At 37.7% G+C, this 21713-nt stretch overlaps 1 protein-coding gene across 1 annotated transcript; it reads right to left on the reverse strand.

The window, feature by feature from the left end:
- Positions 1-2153: 2153 nt before the first annotated feature.
- On the reverse strand, positions 2154-21713 carry PPP2CB (protein phosphatase 2 catalytic subunit beta). Its single transcript, XM_087814151.1, has 7 exons — positions 21588-21713; positions 12681-12890; positions 10856-11029; positions 9039-9128; positions 8765-8926; positions 6906-7024; positions 2154-2861 (listed from the first exon to the last, which is right to left on the reverse strand). The coding sequence occupies exons 1-7, from the start codon at positions 21687-21689 to the stop codon at positions 2789-2791; spliced, it is 930 nt and encodes a 309-aa protein (XP_087670277.1). The 5' UTR covers positions 21690-21713; the 3' UTR covers positions 2154-2788.

A 21713-nucleotide genomic window follows, 5' to 3' on the forward strand; every position in this document is an offset into this window, starting at 1 on the left:
ATGAGAGCCCTAAGCCAGAACCACTTAGCTATGATGCTCCCAGATTCTTGACCCTGATGATGGGAGATAACAAATGTTTTAAGCAGCTAGGTTTTGAGTTAATGTTATGGAGCAATACGGAACATACAAACTTAGAACTTGTGAGTAGCACCCATAACAAAAGACCTAAAATATGAGAGTGGCTTTGGAACCGGGCAGTGGGCTTTGAGGAGAGTGTTGGTAAAAGTTTAAAGTGCCTTGAAATTGTCAATAAAAGCTCATAAGTCTGCAGGTGAGGACTTGCAGGAAAGTGAGGTAAATATTACTGGAAGCTGGAGGAGTGAAAACCCCCGTTATATAGTGGCAGGAAGTATAGCAACACTACCACTGGCAGTTATGTGGGAAGTGGAAAATGCAGCTAGTGAGTTGAGTGATCTAGCTAAGTATTTCCAAACAGAACACTGAAAATACCACCTGTTTCTTGCTGCTCATAGTAAAATGTGAGGAAACGGATAAGCTAAAGGGCTTCGAAAGGAACCAGAGCTCACTGGTTTGGAAGATTCCCTTCTAGAGGTGGAAAACAATGCTAAAATAAAGAAATGGCTTCTGAGCAAAGACAAATCGAGTACATTCTCAGGAAACCATGGCCTAAAGATGAAGCCAAGAGTTTAACTGTAAAATCCTTTGTTAAGACCTGAGAAAGAGCTCCCAGACAAGAAAAAGCTAAAGGAGTTCATCGCCACCAAACTAGCATTAAAACTAAAAGGGCCCAGCCGGGTGTGGCTCAGCAGTTGAGCACGAACTTAGGATCCAGGCGATCGGTGTTCGATTCCCGGTCAGGGCACATGCCCGGGTTGTGGGCTCGATCAATGACTCTCTCATCATTGATGTTTCTATCTCTCTCCCTCTCTTTTCCTCTCTCTGAAATCAATAAAGATATATTTAAAAAAACACTAAGTAAAAGGTACACTGGGGTACCTTATACTCTTCTATTTTTGTATAATTTTCCACCATAAAGTGTTTCAAGATAACAGGCTTAAGATAAAAAAGGAGCAGACCTGTAAATCTGTCAAGTGATAAAACTGATTTAAAATAGCTTTTAAAGAGCCCCAGGGAAAACAAACTTAAATCCTATTTTAACTTAGCTTATTATTGTTTTTAATAATATACTGCAGTGAAAGAGTAAAACTGAAAAATGTTAAAGACCTACGTCTTCAGTATACTAAGAATTGAGTATTTAAAATACTCAGAATTGAGTATTTAAGAATAGCACAGTCCAAATGCTCAGGAGTGCACTGTATAACTATATACCTCTAGCACACAAGCCGCATATCCTTACAGAATTTCCCTTCGTTTCATTACTCTTCGTCTGTTCCTGCTCTACTTAGTAAACTCTGTCATTGACTCAGGTGGGAGCTGTGTTCATTTGAATTTCGTAACACAATAGCTGCCTGCTATCAAAACATGTCATTTCAGATTCTTCTACTACAATGACAGCAACACTAAGGGGTATTTTAGGGAGAAAAAAAGCAGCATAAAAGCCATCCCTATCTGAAGGAAACTGTAAAAGAAATATGACATTCCCCTTTATAAGGGGGCGGGGGAGAGAGCTAGCCTTAATCAGTTCCTTGTTCTGCTCAATGACTTTGATGTCCTAAAAATAGTAAGTTCTAAAAGTACAGCAGCTTTGGGCTTTTACTCCGAAGGGTTGCGGGTTTGATTCCTGGTCAGGGCACGTGCCGGAGATGCAGGTTCGATCCCCCCGTCAGGGGTCTGGGGTCAGGACACGTGCAGGAGGCAGCCGGTTGATGTTTTCTCTCACGTTGGTGTTTCTTGCTCTCTCCCCCTCCCTGTCTCTCTGAAATCAGTGAGAGCCATATCCTCATGAGGATAGAGGGAGGGAAAAATAAAAACATCCTTCCCAGCTATCTAACATTCTACAGTTTTAGTACACAATCCACAGTTAAAAACATGAATACATTAACACAAATTGCCTAATGAAATGTTCAGAAATAAAAATGGCTTTTTTAGGGTCTAAAAGACACCAGGTACTATTTGAATTTTTCCATACGAAAATAAGCCCTATACAAAGAACATTACCTCAGCACAACTATTCACAAGTCAAGATTTTATATCAAATTTCAAAATAAAACTTTCAAGTGTACCACAATCAATGTTTTTGTTTAAAATGAGTTTATTTGCTCAGCACACCAAATAGGATGCAAGCACTGTCGTGACAAACATACAGAAATATGCAGACCAACACAAAACAGTAATTCAGTTTAAATGAAGGGAAATCTCTTTAAATGTTATGACAACATACTCCCAAGAAGAATCTTTTCTTCAGTTAAGTTAATTATACATTTCAATAAAATAAAGGGTAATGGATTAAGTGGAAGTTAGCTTGTGAATTTTTCTTAAAAATAAAACTCCAACTCTATTAGTCCATGCCAGTTAAACACTAAAACTAAACTTTCCGAAGGAGTGCAAAAGGAGATGAAGGGGTTAGTTACGTTTTTGCTTGAATAGTCCAGAGGAAAATGGTTACTACAAATACAGCAGGCAAACTGTTAAGACTGACTGAGCTAGCACTGTACTAAATTTCAGTCTCAATGCTCGTCACTGTGCTAAGTGCTCGTCACCAGTTAGTATGGCACATTTTGGTCCATGATATAGTTTAATGCCAAGACATCCCAATTTGTTACAGATACACTTAGGTTACTGTTGCTTGTTTCGTCTCTAAATACATATAGATATTTAAAAAGCCAGTATACTTCCACATACAAAGGCAGGTTTTCCCAGGAGGAATTTATAGGAAGTAGTCTGGGGTGCGCCGGGTAACGTGAGGCTCTCCACGACGAGGTGCTGGGTCAAACTGAAGGCTATAAATGGCAAAAACAAAACAAAAACCCGATAGTTAAAGGATTTGAAATTATAAGTAAACAAATCAATGTTATAACCAGAATGGACAAGTCACAGCAGGTGTTCTCCATGAAACTACCTCACAGAGCTATGGGGAAAATTTAAGCAGATAAAATGTCCGATTCAGTGCCTGGCATAAAAGGTTTGCAATATTCTTGTCAGTTAAATGGAAGCAGGCAGAGCAGACGTGCTTGTTTTATGCTAGACTTCAGGGAGAAGTATTCAGTCTTTTACTATCAAGAATGATGTTAATTACGGGTTTACTGTAGATGCCCTTTATCAGGATGAGAAAGGTCCCTTCTCTGACTTGCTTACTGAGTATTTTTATTATGAAAGGGTGCCAGGTTTTGATAGCACCTTTTCTGGCTTTACTGAGATCATGTGGTTTTTGTCCTTTATTCTATTAATACAGTTTATTATACTGATTGATTTTCATGTTCTGAACCAACTGTGCATTCCTGGGATAAATCCCACTTGGCCATGGTGTACCATCCTTTTTATACACTGCTGGATTCGGTTTGCTAATATTTTGTTGCAGACATTTACATCTAAATGCATTAACAGTATTCATCTGTAGCTTCCTTCAAATGTCTTTGGTTTGGTATTAGGGTTATGCAGGCCTCAAAGAATGAGTTGGGAAGTAATGCCTCTCTTCTTTGTAGGTGTTTGTGAAGGACTGGTGTTAATTCCTTTTTAAATATTTGGTCAGTTCCACAGAGAAGCCAATGGGGCCTGGGTTTTTCTTTGTAGGAAGTTTTAAAATTATGAATGCCATTTCTTCACTTGTTACAGGTCTGTTTAGATACTCTATTTCTGAGTCAGTTTTGGTAGCTTCTGTATTTCTAGAATTTTCCCATTTCATTCAAGTTGCCCAGTGTTGCCCTCCAGTTATTCACTGTATTCCCTTATGTTTCCTCTTACTGCAGTAAGGTCTGTAGGGATTTTGGTAACATGTCTTCACTCTTATTTTCTTGGCCAGTCTTTCTTTTGTTAAAATTAGTCAACATTTTTGTTGAAATCAATCAACTTTCAGTTTAGCTGATTTTCTGTTTGTTTTCGCTGCATCCCCTAAGTTTTGGTCCATTCTGTTTTCACTTTCATTCATCTCAAAGTATTTTCTAATTTCCCTGTGATTTCTTCTTTGACCCTCAGGTTATTTAAGAGTGTTTTAATTTCCATATATTTATAAATTTTCCAGAGTTCCTTCTGTTATTGATTTCTAATTTCATTCCATTGTGTTTGGAGAACGTACTTTGTATGATTCCAGTCTTCTTAAACTGAGGCTTGGTTTACAGCCTAGCATATAGTCAATCTTAGAGAATGTCCCAGGTGCATTTGAGGAGACTCAGTATTCTGCTGTTGGTGGTGGGGTGTCCTGTAGATGTTAGGTATAGTTTATAGTGTTCCTCAAGCTTTCTATTTCCTTGTTGACCTTCTGCCTAGTTTTATTATTGAAAGTGGCATGATAAAGTCTCCAATGATTGCTGAATTGTCTAGGCCTTCATAGACTCTGTTAGTTTTGCTCCATATATTCTAGCACTCTGCTGTTAAGTGCAGGTTTATAGTTGGTGAGACTCTTCTATCATTATGAAATGTCCTTATTCATGTCTAGTAATAATTTTTGTTTTGAAATCAACATTACTGATATGACTGAATTTACACCTGTGATTCAAAAAATGTCTTCTTTGTTTCTTGGTTCCTGCTTTAACTGCTTTTTTTTTCCACTGAAAGGATATTGCTAGTGTACCATTTAAGTTCCTTTAATAACTTTACAATTACTTTTAAAAATTATTTTAATTAGTGGTTGCTCTAGAGCTTACAATACACAAGTTAACATGAAATTCTACTTCAGATTTATATTAACTTAATTCGAGTGCATCTATGTATGTTACAAACCCCAAAATACTTATTATAATTTTACAGAATCTTATGACCTTAAACCTGAGAAGGGAGAGCAAGTATACATTTATAGATTTTGTTATATTAACCTCATTTTTATTTTCCTCATATACTTCCTTAGGATTCAAGTTACCACCTAGGGTCACTTCTTTACTTAAGCTTTGTTTCCACCCTTCTCCTCTGTACTGTTACTGTCAAATATACCACGCCTGTACATATTACATTTCCCATAAGTTCAACTGTACTACAAATGTACCCATATTGTGTAATGCAACTGGTTTTAAATCAGTTAAGAAAGCTGCAACTGTGCTGTCTTTTACAACTGCCATGGTGCACGTGCATGTGCATTTATTTACTTCCTGGTGTCATATGCTTTCAGCCTGAAGTAGATCCTCTTGGCAGGTCTGCTAGCATTGAATTTTCTCCTTTTTGCTCATGTGGGAACATTTTTCTTTTGCATTCATTCTGAAGTTTTGCTATATGTAAGATTCTTGGCTGAGTTTTTATTTTCGGCACTCTGCATGAATACATTGCCTTTCTGATGAGATGTCAGCTGATTATCCTATCCAGGTTCCCTTTGCAAGTCATTTTTCTCTTACAGCTTTCAACCTTTTTTCTTTTAGATGTTCAGCATTTTAACTATGATGTGTCTGGGTACAGATTTCTTTTAATTTATCCAAGTTATATTAGTTGAGCTTGTTGGATGTGCAAATTCATATTTATCATCAAATCTGAGACGTTTCAGCCATGATTTCTTCAAATATCCTTTCTGCCCCCGTTTCCCTTTTCTCTCCTGGAACTCCGGTACACTTCACACTCATATTGATGTGCTTAAACGTGTCCCACATTTCTGAGGCTGTTCCTTTTTGTTCACTATTTTTCTGTTAAACTTCTCCTTGCTCTGCTCTTTTGCTTGATGCTATTAGTATCATGAGAGAGACAAGAGCCCTCTTAATTGGTCTCTACCAATGATACTCACTGTTTTCAACAAATACTTAGGCTTGGAGTTCTCCACCCTCTGTTCCATGTAAGACCAGTCCCCTCAGGCAGAGCTGAGGAACTTTTTGTTTCACCTCCCACCCTCAATAGAACCTCTATGCCACTGCTTTGGAGCTGTTTCCCCCTCCCCTCATTATTTTATTTTAATTTTTGCTGAAGCTAGTGTGCATGCACTAGGTCCTATTACCTGTTTTTGTTTTTTTTAAATTGATATATACCTGACACATGTTTTTCTCAGGCATACACATGATTCGACAAACATACACACTGCTAAATGATCACCATAGTATGTCTAGTTAAAATCCACCATCACAGTTACAAAGTATTTTTTGTAATGAGAACTCTGAAGATCTATTCTCTTAGCAACTTTCAAATATACAGTACAGTATTAACTAGTCACCACGGTGTACATTACACACCCTCAAACTTATTTCCTTTACAACTAGAAGTTTGTACCTTTTGACCACCCTTCACCCACTTTCTAGTGACACCCTCCTATTCTTCCAGGAGCTGGAAGAACACTGGGGACCCAGCATTCCCTGCCTGCCATGAACTCCTGGAATAGAGCTTCTACCCTAGAAGCTAGATAGGGGAAGGGAATCTCAGCCTGCTTGATTGTACCCACCAGGAATAGAGCTTCTGTAACCCAGGACTGGGGTAGGTGTGATATGCTGGCACAGCCCCCCCCCCCCCCCCCGGGTGAAACCATATCCCTACACTAGGAGCTAGAGAAGGGGAAAAGCCCTCATCTTCTTGTCCAACTGCCTACTGTAGTTTCCATACAGGGGATCTATGACTAGGGGAAAGTAGTCCATTGTAGCTCAAATTTCACAAACTCCAGCTCTTATTACTGAGATTTAGATTTTCTAGAATAAGTGTTTCTCTATCTGCTGTATATACTTAGAACAGTTTCCAAAAATTTGAAATACTTGTTTAAAATAATTTTCTCTAGTTAAATAGTTATTTTTACTGGGGAGAGGGTTTGTCACATTCCTCACTCCCATTATTCCAGAAGCAGAAATCCTCTACCTGCCATTTAAAAAATCTACATTTTTAATTTTCCTTCTAAAAGTGATTATATACAATTAAAATTGAAAGTTACTTACAAGGAATATTTTAAAGTGTCATCTAATTCCATGATAGCAGCTTGGTTCCCACAGCGATAACAGTAATTGGGTGCACTGAAAATGGTAACCACATTCCGATCATGACACCAATTGTATCCCTGCAACATTAAAAAAAAATCAGTATTTCACTATAAAACTATAATCTTGACACAGAGAAGTTTAAACTTAAAAATTACAAATATTTTCTGTGGAAGTGCAGTCTTCTAAGTTACTTTATATAGTATCTATCATTAATCTTGTGCGCCTGCCCAGAATATTCAACTGTTGGGCACAGGGTTTCATTATTGCTTGGAGCTCAGTAAATGCATTGTTCTGGCTTAATCTATGCTTGCAATCTTGGCTATGATGTGTACTCAATTTCTCCCACCATCATGGTAAATTTCTTAATTTTTCTCTTGTCAGTTTTTGTTTGTATATTTTAAATCTATTATTAGGTAAATACAAATTTAGAATTATTTCCTCCCAGAGAACTGGGCTAGTTTTTCCAGTAGTAACCTGTTTTCATTTCTAATTATACTTTTCATCTCTGAGCCTATTCTGATTCTTATTAGCTGTATTTTGGACAATTATCTAATTGATAGACCTGCATACCATTTTCCATCCCTCTACTTCTAGTCTGTGGTGTCATTGTGTTTTATATAAATCCCAAATAATAGCTGAATTTTGATTATCCAATTTGAGTCCTATCTTTTAAGGAAATAAAAATTTTCATCAATTTAACATTTTTTATGATTACTGATATAATTAAATTTAATTTTATCATATGAACTTATGTTCTTTATTATGCTCTCAGTCCTCCTCTTGCCTTTACAGGGCTTGTGAAGTTTTCTCTCATTTTGAAGCCACTCTCTATTGGTTTGGAAGGATTATATTCTATTTATATTCCATTCGTATTTACAAAACAGTAACATCATAATAGAAAATCCTGCAGGCTTCACCTTAACTAAGTGATCCAACTAGCAGGGGGATAAATAAATTTCATGACCCCTGATATAATGCACTGAAAAGGGCACATCATTATGTAGTATATCTGCCAAAAATGCACACCCTGAATCTATAACCACAAGAAAACATCAGTCAAACCACAAATGAAAACTATTTATAAAAAATAAAATTGTTTGTACTTTTCAAAAATGTCAAGATTATGTAAAACAAAGAAAATCTGAGGAATTGTTTCCACATCAAAGGAGACTGAACGCAGCACAATCCTCAACTAGATTATACATACACACACACACACACAATTACATTTTGTGATTAAGGCCATTAGTGAGATAATTAAAATTTGAATAAAGTGTTTAGGTTAGATAATAGGTTAGATAATAGTACTACATCAATGCAAATTTATTGACTATGATAAGTATACTGTGGTTATGGAAGAGAAAAGTCCTTATTTTTACAAAATACACATGAAAATTTGGGGGTAAAGGAGCATCATGTAACTGACATTCAAGCAGTTCAAAAGAAAGTAATGTGTGGAACTGACATTCAAGCAGTTCAAAAGAAAGTAACGTGTGGAAGGGAAGGGTGTAGGAAGAAACAGAATGATAAAGCAAATATTAAACTATTAGTATTTGAGGAATCTGACTTTAGGACACAAAGGAGTTATTTGGTATTATTTTTGTAATTTTTCTCTAAGGCTAAATTAACTTGAGAAGTGAGTTATAATTTTGCTATAGCAAACTAGTACTTTCCCCACTTGCAAAAGCCGGCCAAGTTTCTTCTCCTTTCACTTACATAGTGGTGAGGCATGCTTCTGCTATTTAAGTCATGAAGGCTTTATTACAGACACGTATGTATCAGAAATGAAGAGCACACCCCGATGGAAAACGACATACCTCCATTACAAGCTGGTGAGCGCGGGAAACCAGGGTGAGGCCATTGGCATGATTAAATGTTTCAGAAATGTCTTGTCCAAATGTGTAGCCAGCACCACGTGGTGAAATACCCCATCCACCACGATCATCTGGATCTGACCATAAAAGATCACACATCGGGCCCTGGCCAAGAAAGTACATACATGTTATAAATTATCAGCATTTATATTTAACTAACTAACTGTTACTATAATGTGGTTATGTTTCTTTTCCTTTTAACCTAAACTAAGCTTACCTCATGTGGAACTTCTTGTAACCGATCCAGGGCCCTTATATGGTCCAGTGTATCTATGGATGGAGAGAGGCCACCGTGGAGGCAGAATATCTGTTTATGAATTTATAAAGAAAATAAATGCATTAATTATTAAAAACTAATGAAAAGTAAACAATGATTATAAATATCAATCCTAATAGCTCTTTTCAAAATAAAGTTTCAAAATATTCACCTTGGAGAATGTGTAAGATACAATGAAAAAGGAAACAAAAATCACATCAGAGAGAGCTGTTAATATTTAAATATACTTTGTCTCTTCTTTATAATCCCAAATATTTTATACAGTGTTTTTCCCCCTTCTCTGGTGAATGGGATCTCTATCTTTGTGACCCATGATTGCATTTTCTATTGGTGCTAATGTACAAAACTTTTTTCTCTTAAAACAAGGGCCCTACAGGTTCCTGTTATTGGTCCCAACAGTTTTTCAGTTTTCTTTGATTCTTCTGAGTACATAATCATGTTTGCAAAAATATTTTTCTTTTCTTCTCAATGTTTATACCTTTTAATTCTTTTTATTGCTCACTGTACTGGCTAAAATTTCCAAAACAAAACTAAATACAAGTCAGTGGGATTTACTTATTTCAGTAGAATACCTATTCCCAGGCCTATCCTCTAGGAATGTGAAATAAAGAGAGAGTTATAATACAAGTTTTAAAGGGCATTTTCCCTGATTTTGATGAGAGGATTTCTGATGATAGGTATAGTCAGCATAAGTTTTTTTACCTAATTCATGTTATTTTATTTTATTCCTTAATAACTGAGTTTTAAAAAAATATGTTTTTAGCCCTGGCCAGTTAAGCTCAGTATTTAGAGCATCAGCCTGTGGACAGAAGGGTCCCAGGTTTGATTTCTGGTCAAGGGCACATATTTGGGTTGCAGGTTCTCCGAGCCTAGAGTGCGTGTGGGAGGCAACCAATTGATGTGTCTTTCACATTGATGTTTCTCTCTCTCTCCCCCTCCCTCCACTCTCTCTCTGAAAATTCAGCAATGGAAAAAAATATCCTCCTGTGAAGATTAACAAAACAAATAAATAAATAAGTTTTTATTGACTTTTAGAGAGAGAGGGAGGGAGAGGGAGAAAGAAACATCAATGTAAGAGCAGAGCATTGACTGGCCACCCCCTACTGGGGACTGAACCAGCAATTCAGGCATATGCCCTGAGTGAGAATCGAACCAGCAATCTTTCGGTGCACAGGACAACATCCAACCAACTGAGCCACATTGGCCAGGGCTGTTTTTTGTAAAAATTAATTTTAGAGAGAGGGAGGGAAGGAGGAAGGTAGAGAGGGGAAGTAAGGAGAGAGGGGGAGAGAGGGAAACATGGATTTGTTGTTCCGCTTATTTATGCATTCATTGGTTACTTCTTGTATGTGCCTTGACCAGAGATTGAACCTGCAGCCTGGGCATATTGGGATGATGCTTTAACCAACTGAGCTACCTAGCCAGGGTTCGTGCTCACAGGGATGACATCTATAAACTGGGATAAAGGAAACATAATTTTTTTCTTGTACTTCTGAATGTTTTCATTTTTATACAATTTTTTACAGTATGTCTGTAATACTTGTTATAGGGGGAAACAAAGCATTCATTTCTTAGTAAAGAAGGTGTAATGCACACTATTACTGCTTGTAATTACCATGAAAATGGGAATAAAAAGTTATTAATGATAACCAGCAGACACTGTGTATATATGTGGAGATAGAGAGGCAGAAAAAGCCAAGGAGATGAACTTTTATCCCATCCCAACCTCCACCCCCCCCATAAGCGCACATACACACCTGTCCATCTACTAAAGCTGTCAGTGGAAGATAATCAAACAGATCTGTAAAGTATTTCCAAACATTGGCATTTCCATACTTTCGTAGGCATTCATCATAAAAGCCATATACTTGGGTAATTTGTCGGCTTTCGTGGTTTCCTCTCAATATTGTAATACGTTCTGGATAACGCACCTGGAGAAAAGGCAAAAAAACACAAACCCCAAAACCCATGATACAAACCGTATTTTTACTAGTGACACGCTAAATACATTAACCTCTGACCCATTTCTTTAAATGGAACTTTTGTCTGCTAGTAAATTAAATGTTGAATCTTTTTCAGAGTAAAAGGTGTTCTCGTTCATAACTAGGCCCTGATTAAATGGTGATGAAACAGGTACAGTCCTCCTCCATCACTACTTACACCCTCACTGGAGTCCTTATTAACTGATGCTGTATGACCGCAAGAAACTTGGATTCTTTGTCTCAAATACCTTCACCCTCAAACTATCACTAGTCGTCTTCTGTGATTTCTTACTGCTGAGTGGATAATGAAGATCAGAGATTTGGACCTGAGACAAACTCCTCTACAGACTAACTTCTCCCGCCACCTTTTCAACGTTTGTTTCCCACAAGACTGTACTTACCAACAAAAACACAAAAATAGGCCTTTGCTAAAATCTAGGCAAGATTTCAAATGTATTAATAGTCTCTTTTCCATTATAAAATAGAGACATACCTTATAGCATACTATTTAGTTAGGAATATGTCTAGTAACTTATGAAAAGCATCGGATTCTGTAAACTAAATTAACCAGAAGCTGCAAATACACACTTCCATTCATACACATGTACTAAGCATCCCTTATATATATCCAGCATTAAACTCAGTGCTCAAAGCTAGGTGGTCTTCACAAGTATACTAAAAAACTGCTCTTTAGGGACTAATCTCACTAAAGAGGTATGTGAACTAAGTTACAGAAGGCAATAAACTGCTATGTAACATAAATACGGGGTGGGACAATGTGTTTCATGGTAATATAAAGGAATTGGGCTAAAATGCTTGAAGACTTCAGGGAAGAACTTGAGCTGAATCTTGGCAGAAGAGGTAAGAAATCAGAGTAATCTTGTGAAGAAATTGGACAAGGAAATATATGGAGACAGACTGAGCAAAGAAATTCTTTGATTTGACACAAAGTGTTTATGCTACCAACTACTGGCAGGCAAAGTCAGGCTACACTATAGAGGACCAGCCAGGGAGTTTGAGCTTGAGTGTACAGGCAACGTGGAATCACTAAAGAATTTGGGAGCAGGGAAGTGATAAGATGAAACTGTTAAATAAAAAAGACTTGATTTGGCAGCCTATGCAAGGGCAAGGAAAATCTGGAGGGGTCAGATCCTGGAGGCAGAAATATTAGTTACTAATATTGTTACTAAAATAATCAGAGTGTGAAGTCATAAAGATACGATTTGGGTAGAGATAGTAAAAATAGAAAGACACGGGAGTAACAAACTTTTCAAGGTAAGAATTTTAAAAGACTAAAAAAAAAAAAAAAAAAAAAAAAAAAGACTTGTTAATTGACCAAACATGAGGGATAAGTGGCTAAATCAAAAATGACACCAAGACTTCAGCTATAGAGTCCCCAAGAGAATGATTTACCAGAAGTAGGCAGGAGAGGTTTAATGTATTATTCTCATCTCTCCTTTAAAAGATATAAAATCAACTATTATTTTGAGGGGATATAAACAGAATAGATCATTAAATAAAACAGATGATATGCAATACTGCTATTTTTGCCTTTTGCTGGTTTAAAGCTTGAAAAAAAATTAAATTTCATTAATCATACCTTTAATGCCACAAGAAGAGTCACAGTCTCCACTGAATAATAGCCTCTGTCTACATAGTCACCCATGAACAGATAGTTTGTATCTGGTGATTTTCCTCCAATTCTAAAGAGTTCCATAAGATCATGGAATTGACCATGCACATCTCCACAGACGGTAACAGGACAACGAACCTCTTGCACATTTGATTCTTTTGTTAAAATTTCCTTAGCCTGTTAGGAAAAGGAAATCAGCAATTAAAAAAAGATTCTATCACAAACTTAAAGGCATCATTACTTATGTATTAAAAGAAAATCTGGGGGAAAAAACCTGAAATGTGCCTTATAATATCATAAAAAAACCACAACAAGATACCACTGTACACCTACTAGGATGGCTAAATTAAAAAGACAAATAGCAAGTGTTTGTGAGGGACGATGTGGAGAAACTGGAACTCTCACGCACTACTGGTGGGAATGTAAAATGGTGAAGCCACCGTGGAAAACAGACTGGCAGATCTTCAGTAAGTTAAAAACAGAATTACCATATGACCTGGCAATTCCACTTTTAGAAATATACTTAAGAGAGATGAAAACTTATGTTTACACATGTTCACAACATTATTCACAACAGCCAAAAAGTGGAAAACACTCAAATATCCATTAAAATGTGGTATATCTGTTTAACGGAAGATTATTAATAAAAAGAAATGAAGTACTGATACATGCTACAATGTGGAAAACATTACACAGTAGTCTCCCATTATCCACAGGGCTTAAGTTCCAAGACCCTCAGTGGATGCTGGGAACTGTGATAGTACCATATCTATACTATGTCTTCTTCCTATACGTACATACCTATGATAAAAGTTTAATTTGTAGACACAATAAGGGATTAACAATAACTACAAATAGAATAAAATAATTATAACAATATACTGTAATAAAGTTACATGAATATGGTTACTCATTTCACGGGATTCCTTGCTAGAGTCTTCTAATAGGCTCAATGCTTTCTGGCACAACATGCTGCCATCAATAGGAACACGGTTTCTGTTCTTGTCTTCCACCCACAAATGTAATGCCTTATCCATCTTAACTAAGCACTTATCATGCACTGTGGCTGTAACTTTTGCAATTTGAGCTGCGACACCAAAACTAGCATAGCTTTCTTTTTCCTTTTTGACAATTTCATGATAGAAGATTCATTCTTACCAAAGACCTTTGCAATCTTGGTACATAATTTTCTTTTCTGTGCTTTATTAGGAACTTTTACTTTTCACTTAAAGGAAGCACTTTATGGCTTCTCTTTGGCATATGTGAATCGCCAGCATCACTACTCTTGTGGTCTGGGGCCATTATTAAGTAAAATAAGGGTGACTTGAACACAAGCACTGTGATACCCAAAAAGAAAAGTGAAACAGTGGATATAAGGGGGGGACAATTGTATTAAGTCAACCTGATAACTGAGATAGATGGCTACTAAGTGACTAATGGGAGGGGTGGGTGAACAGCATGGAGACAATGGACAAAGGGATGAGTCACATCCCAAAGGGACAGAGCAGGACAGTGACAGATTTCATCATGCTCCTCAGAACGGCATACAATTTGAAACTTATGAACTGTTATTGCTGGAATTTTTCATTTAATATTTTCGGACTGTGGTTCACCTCGGGTAACTGAAACTGGGGAAAGTGAAACCGTGGATATGGGGGGGGGGGAGGATAATTGTATTAAATGAAAGAAGGCAGTCACAAATTGTCATATTTTGTTTGGCTCATTTTACATTAAATGTCCATAACAGACAAATCTACAGAGACAGAAAGTAGATTGATTAGTGGCTGCCTAGGGCTGGAAAATCTGGGGGAGAAGGTAATGGCTAAGGGGTTTAGGGTTTCTTCTGAGGGGTAATGAAAATGCTCTAAAATTGTGGTGACAGGTCCATATCTGTGACACTGAACTATACATTCTAAATGGGTGAATTGTATGGTATAGGAATCATATCTCAATAAAGATGTTTTTTTAAAAAAATAATCTTTTTATTAATTATTTTTACATTAAAATTTTTTTTATTGATTTGAGACAGGGAGAGGGAGATAGAAACACTGATGAGAGAGAAACTTCCATCGGCTACCTCCTGCATGCCCCCAACCGGGAATCAAGCCCACAACCCAGGCAATGTGCCCTGACTGGGAATTGAACTGGCAACCTTCTGGTACATGGGATGACACTCAACCAAGCCACACAAGCTGGGTAAAAGATAATCTTATTTACTAGTTAAAATAGGTTAATAAAGAAAAAGTCACAAATTAATTATTCAAATTCTTTTATAAAGAAACACATTCTTCTAATTCATAAACCAACCTTCAACGTCATTCCGACTATTTTATATTTAATGAGGCAATATAACATTAGAATGCCCTCAGTTTACATATAAACAATGACAGATTAAATGTACAGACTAAATTCAAGTTCATTACACCTCATCTATTTAGCAACTTTGCCTAATAGGGAAAAGATCCCAGAATTGGAAATAAGTAAAGAAATTTAAAAAAAAAAAAAAAAGCCCCTGAAGGCCTGTAATAAAAACAGATATGATAAAAGTGTATGTATTTTCCCACCAACCTGCCAGAGGAGTCTATTAGGCCTTATTCTGCGCCCCTTGTCGTGTATAAAATTCTAACAAGCTATTTATGGCAGTTCCAGCTCTGAGAGAGATTACTAACAGGAAACCATGAAGGACGAAGGACAAGAGGTAAGAACTGGGACTAATATAGACATACAAACTGAGAGTAGGAAGCAACCTCATAGTGACAGTGATAGTAGCAAAAATGACACTGGGAAACAAAAGCCACACACTCAGGATGAAGCTTAAAGCAGGGCCCAATAGAGGAGAGCTAAGACTGGTGGGAGAGTGAAATTTTAGGGACAGACATTTCTCTGCCTCTCCAGGGACTTGATAATCTAAAGAGCATTTAAAAACATGGATTTTTTAGTTTCTCTACCCACAAGTTCCTATTTCTCTATGTCAACAGACTTTACCATTGTCAATTAGTGGATGTGCAATAGTATCTTTTAATTTGCACCTCTGACACTTTTTAAAATGCAGCTTTTCATGTTTATTGGTCATGGATTTTTGTGTATGTGAAATACCAACTCACAAAATTAGACTAGTTTTTCTACTTGGTTGGTTGTATTTTCCCTATTGATTTGTACCAGTTTTACTTTTAGTATTATGTTTACCCTTTACTGGTTTTATGCATTTTAAACATCCTCTCATAGCCTGGGGCTGATTTTGCTTAGTGTTACTAAAGTTTTTGTTGTTTCTAAACTTTAAGATAGCCAAATTTATCACTCTTCTTTCATAGTCCCTTTATGGTCTGTGCTATTTGGGTACTATTTCTTGTTTTAGAAACTGTTTCCTAAACAGATGTCAAAAAGGCACTCCTGTATTTTTATCCCAGAAGTTTTTGCTTTCACATTTAACAGGTCTTTAATCCAGATCTGTAATGTGTTGCATGGTATAATGTAGGAATTCATTTTAATTTTATTACTCCTAATGGTTAACCAACTGGCCTGGCATTATTTATTATACAGTGCCATCCCTTCCTCACTAATTTGTAATGTCACCTCTGCCAAGTTTTTGTAAAGACCTATGTCTGTTTCCTGATTTCTTAGACCTGGACACAACCTTGTATACCACATCTCAGATTTTCTTAACTCTTTTTTTCTGAAGGAGCTGCCTGTCTCTTGAACTGTTCTGCTGTAATCACTGACGGTACCCTTGCCCAGCCACGGAGCTGGAGTCTAAGCTGAAGTTGTGGACCTGCTTGGCTCTGACTCTATGCTGAGTTGCTCCTCTACTTCAATACATGGATGGAATGCCACATGGTGGGATGTGGGATCTGGCTTCTTGAGAAGGTGCTGAGGGCTGGATAGTACAATTTGGAAATATGTGTTGGTCATCTCTCCATGGAATGAACCTCAACTAGTAGGAAGAGGGAGAAAAGGGAGCCAGGGAAATAAATTGCCTCCCAAGGTAATGTACCATACTGCATTGCTTCACAGCTTTTCCCACCTTATTTTTTCCCCCTCACCTTACATCCTTGAGCTTGCAATCCCCAAATAAAGTTAGTACTTTAATCCTTGCCTCAGTTTCCATTCTCACTGGTCTCCTACCTCTGTCAAAAACAGACTGATTTAATCACTTTAAGAAATCATGCCCAGCCAGGCGTGGCTCAGCAGTTGAGCATTGACCTAGGATCCAGGAGATTGGGATTCGATTCCCGGCCAGGACACATGCCCGGGTTGCGGGCTGCAGCTGATCAATGACTCTCTCATCATTGATGTTTCTCTCTCTCTCTCTCCCTTCCTCTCTCTGAAATCAATAAAGATATATTTTAAAAAAATCATAACTGGGAAATCATAACCACTAATCACAGTACTGATGTTAGGATAAGTAAAACAAAATCACAATGAAAGTCTGTATATACACTGTTAGGACTCACAAAGAGAGTCTATTTCCAGATCGGTCTATGCAATTGGATGCACTAAGCCCAGACATTTAATTTGAAGAGACTCAGGGACAATGGCAAGTTCTATTCCAACAGGTGTTCTCACCAATATTCTAAAACATTTCTAAGGCTTGACTTTTGACTGGCTCCAATCTCTAATTTCTACAAAATTTCCAAGCTTGGTTCTCTAGCTTTCCTTTTGATTCTAGGCTACCAAATATTTTTCCAACAAATACTGTCTCTGCTTAAGTCAGCCTGGTAGCTTTCCAAGAGTTATGAACTATGCAGCCTATGTTTTCTTCTTTTTGCCTATAATTTGTTAGAATGAGATGATACGTACAGAAGTCTTCGAAAAATATGCCCATTGCCAGAGTCACAGTAACAAAAAGTTACTGTATTTGGTTTTGGAAGTCAGCATACAAATTCTTTTCTTTTCCACCTCTATTTAGCACATATCTATCTGCTATAAAACATTATAGGTTATCTCCTATGCTCTAGGCAAATTAATCTACAGAAAGCCACAGAACAGACTGACGTCTGAAACATGAGACTAAATGAAGTTAAAAATTCTACAGGGCTAGGTTAACGTAAGCAGGGTGCTTGTCCTCCTTCAGTTAAAAGGGTCTTCCATAAATGACAGTGGACCTTTTTTTAAATTACAAGGAAATGAACCTTTCTTTTATCTCAACAACAGTCAAGTGTCTGTATGCCAAGTAACGTCAAGTATAGAATACAGCATATACTCTGATAAATCTACCCACGTTTTCTTTATGTATCTTGCTATTATTTTACATTTATTTTATTATTAAAGTTCTTTTCCTCTAAAATTTGTCATGTGGTAAAAACCTGTGAAGAATTAACTTTACCCAAAGGGAGGTCTGGCCTTTACCCCAGCTGCCGAGAGGTAACCACTAAGCCCCAGAGTGTCCTGGTTGATGAGTCTTTCTGCAGGCCTTGACCACTGGACAGTCTAACATGAGTCACAATGGGGGATTAAGGTGGCCTGGTACCAGTTCCACCTCTGGAGGAACTGGAGGTTAGTGGAACCAGTCCATCCTGAACTCTGTGCGATGTATCTCTTCCCTCAGCTGATTTTAACTTATATTCTTTCTTTGTAATAAACTGTAATTGTGAGTTTAACAGCATTCAGTGAGTTCTGTGAATCCTCCCTGTGAATTATTGAACTCAAGAGTGGTTCTGGAACACACTAAACTTGCAATTGGTATTAGAAGTGAGGGCAGTCTTGGGAATGGTGTCCTCTAACTCCTATAGTATCTTTTTAGCTCACAAAAGTAAATCAGAATAAAGATCTGCTAACAAACAAATAGGCGAAGTTTCTTTTCCCTCTTTACTTAGAGTAACATCACCAAGGTTCTTCAAATAAAAACAACAACAAAGTTTATCAGGTCAAAAAGCCTCTACCAGGACTTAAATATAGTTCTAGTCACAGAATGTCCTGCACAGCGCCAGACTGGCTCTCTAGGCACACCATCTTTTAAAATTACTGTGCATAACACTGTTGCGAGAATGAACTGCAGGTCATTTCTCTATACATATGAGGGGAGTCAAAGTCACAATTAGCTTCAAATGTTGGACTGCTAATTTAAGTTAAAGGTAAGAGCTAGTCTCCTGAGAAGATACACCTTCCTATTTTATGCAGTTTTTCTCTAGACAGACATTAACCTTGAAGGCGGCATACCACAACCATTCATACCCATATTTTTTGTAATTATTCTACAACTGGCATTAGGATGGATTTTGTTTTTGCCAGTACCTCAAAATAGGGCTTTAACCAGTACATTTTGGTCTTAATTTCAGCTGACTCCTTCAGTTTTTATATAATCTGAATTAGAATAGAAATTTAATTTTTAGGAAAAACACTATCATATAAAGTAAGTTTCTATAGAGTAATATTTCCAATAGACCCCCAAAATCATGTCAGTTAAAAAAATTAAACTAAGATCTAGTTGCAAAGAATTAAACGAAAAGATGATTTATATAATTAGGCTTGACTTTAATTTTTCTCATATTCTTTCTATATGCCTGCCATTCTTACCCTGGAAGGGTGGAGCAAGTACTAAGTAGACCAAGTAAGGAGTGAAGTTACTTGATAAAATCGCCACTAATCTCAGTACTCTGTGCTTCAGATAACAATGACCACAAGAAATACTGAAACAATATTTGTCAGGGTTCCCTAGTCACTACACACAAAACCTTTTCTGAGGTACATTCACGAGCAAAGTTGTATCAACCCACCTTTTATTTTGCAAGTTTTTCTGAAAAAAAATAGGGTGACAAATTTAAAACAAGATGAAGCAGCTTTTTCTTTTAGTTTTTCTTCATTTAATATTCATCTAATGCTTATTTCTCATCAGGACTTTACACAGGTAGTACCTTAATAGTCACAACCATCCCAGAAGATGGGCAAATAGTATTATTCCTGTCTTACAGATGAGCAATCAGAAGTGCAGAGACTGGCAGCTATCAAGTTGTGGAGCCAGGGTTTGACCTCGGGCTGACTACTAGAGCTCGTTATCTGTAAACAGTACACTTGTCAGGAAAAGAGGAGGAAGGGGAAGAGATATAAAATAGAACTAGACTACGGTTAGAAGACAGAATATAAGTATCACGAAGGGATGCCACAGTTGCTAGAAGAGGGCTGCAAAACTAAGCACTGCTTAGGACAGTAGAGAGAAAGGAATCCTATATTTCTCCATCCCATTGGCAAATCCATCAAAGGGATGAAGGACGAAAATAAATAACTGGGGATTGTGCCTTAAAAAGTCACATTCAGTGCAAAAGTTCAAATAGTCAAAGAAAAAAATGGGTAAGATATAAGCTTAAATAGGCCTGTAAGATCCTAGGGATTGGTAGTCCAATTTATTTAGGAGCTGAAATAAAAATTAATCTCTCCTGATTTAAGTGATTAAGACTCAAGTGTGAATAAGTGGTGGGTGGTACAATATTCTCTAGGAATATATCTTAAAATTTAATATTAGAGTCAAAGGGAAAACAGATTTGACTCCCACCTTTGTCCGTAACTTCAAGTTTATATATAATGTTAACAGTGAGGTTAACTGACCCAACTAATTTCAAAGCTGGATATTTCACTTGATACTAGAGCTTGAGAGAGATTTAAAATGTAAATTTTAAGACTCATGAAATTATAGGTTATCACACAAGAAAAGTGAATGTCGACTTGAAGCTATAAGTAAACTAAGTTTAGAGAAAAATATCATTTGCTTGGCATGATATTTACAGAAATAAACTCTCCATTTAAATAACTATCTCCGTTTATGATATAAAGGCACTTGTTAAAAACACTACTTTAACTCAACATTAGCTACTACTCCTCCATCCCTAAGTTGCTTACTTTTAAGAATGCCCTATTAATGACACTGGCAAAATCCTTCCTTCTCCAGTGCATTCATGAGGCATCCTGACTTCCAAACATAATGACCAGGTCTTACAGATTATGGCTTAAAAATACAAACCAACCCAACAGTATTAAAGAACAAGTAACCTCCTTACTCCTTCATATGGGACATTTTCACGTAAAAAGGTATACAAAAGATAAATGAGAAAAACTCCAGATTTTAAAGTAAATAAGATGGAGAGTCCAAGATAATTCCAGCAGTTAAGAAAACAATGGATACAGAATTCAGAAAGCTGTCTAAGATCGCAATCAAGAACGACTGGAAACAGTTGACCACCTGCATATTTTATTACTTGGGAACAAGAAAAAAAATTACCTATAATAGAAACGGAAAGAACTTTCTGAAAAGTGCTACCCTGCAGGAAGAACGCATACCCCATTTATCATCTCAAGCAACACTGTTGCCCAGCGTAAGGCTTGCTCAAGCTTTCTGAAAACCAACATTTTGCTCCCAAGAGCCTCTCAATGTGAAGACCAGTCGCCATCTGTTTCAACCAAAAGTGAACCTCCATTTAGAAATCAGTCTCCCATCACAGCCACCTCGGGAAAACAGATGCTCGACTCGCTCCAAGTCAGGGCCCGATTTACCTGCGAAAAACCCTCCGTTTAGTAACAAGCTGGTTAACAGTAACGACATCCAGGTTAGTTTTCGGCGCGTTTTCTAGTGAAAGCCTGCCTGGGACCGACTGGCCGGCTTTCTAGAGAGTGGACACTGCGGGTCCACACGCGACACGCTGGGGGTAACTCCCCAGGAGAGTGTCGGCGACCCGTCAATCACGGGGCGGAGGCGGGGCTCCGGCGCCACATTCCCCGCCCATCTTCGCCCACCCTCCCTGCCAGTACCGCGAGCCGGCCGGGGCCGTGGGGTGTTCCCGGGGGGGAGGCCCCGGAGCCCGGACACGCCGGCTGCACGCCCGGTCCCGGGCCCGGCCCGCCCGCACCCACCCGGCGCTCCCGCTTTTCTCCCCTTTTCTCTCTTACCTTTTCGCACAGCGTCCGCACCTGATTCTCGTTCAGCTGCTTACACTCGTTCAGCTGCTCGACCCACAGGTCCAGCTCCTTGGTGACCGCCTTGTCGTCCATGGCGGTCCGCTCCCCTCCCCCCTC

This window comes from Miniopterus natalensis, chromosome 2 (genome assembly GCF_054644295.1).
Source record: "Miniopterus natalensis isolate mMinNat1 chromosome 2, mMinNat1.hap1, whole genome shotgun sequence".
In the NCBI taxonomy this organism is placed as follows: Eukaryota; Metazoa; Chordata; class Mammalia; order Chiroptera; family Miniopteridae; genus Miniopterus; species Miniopterus natalensis.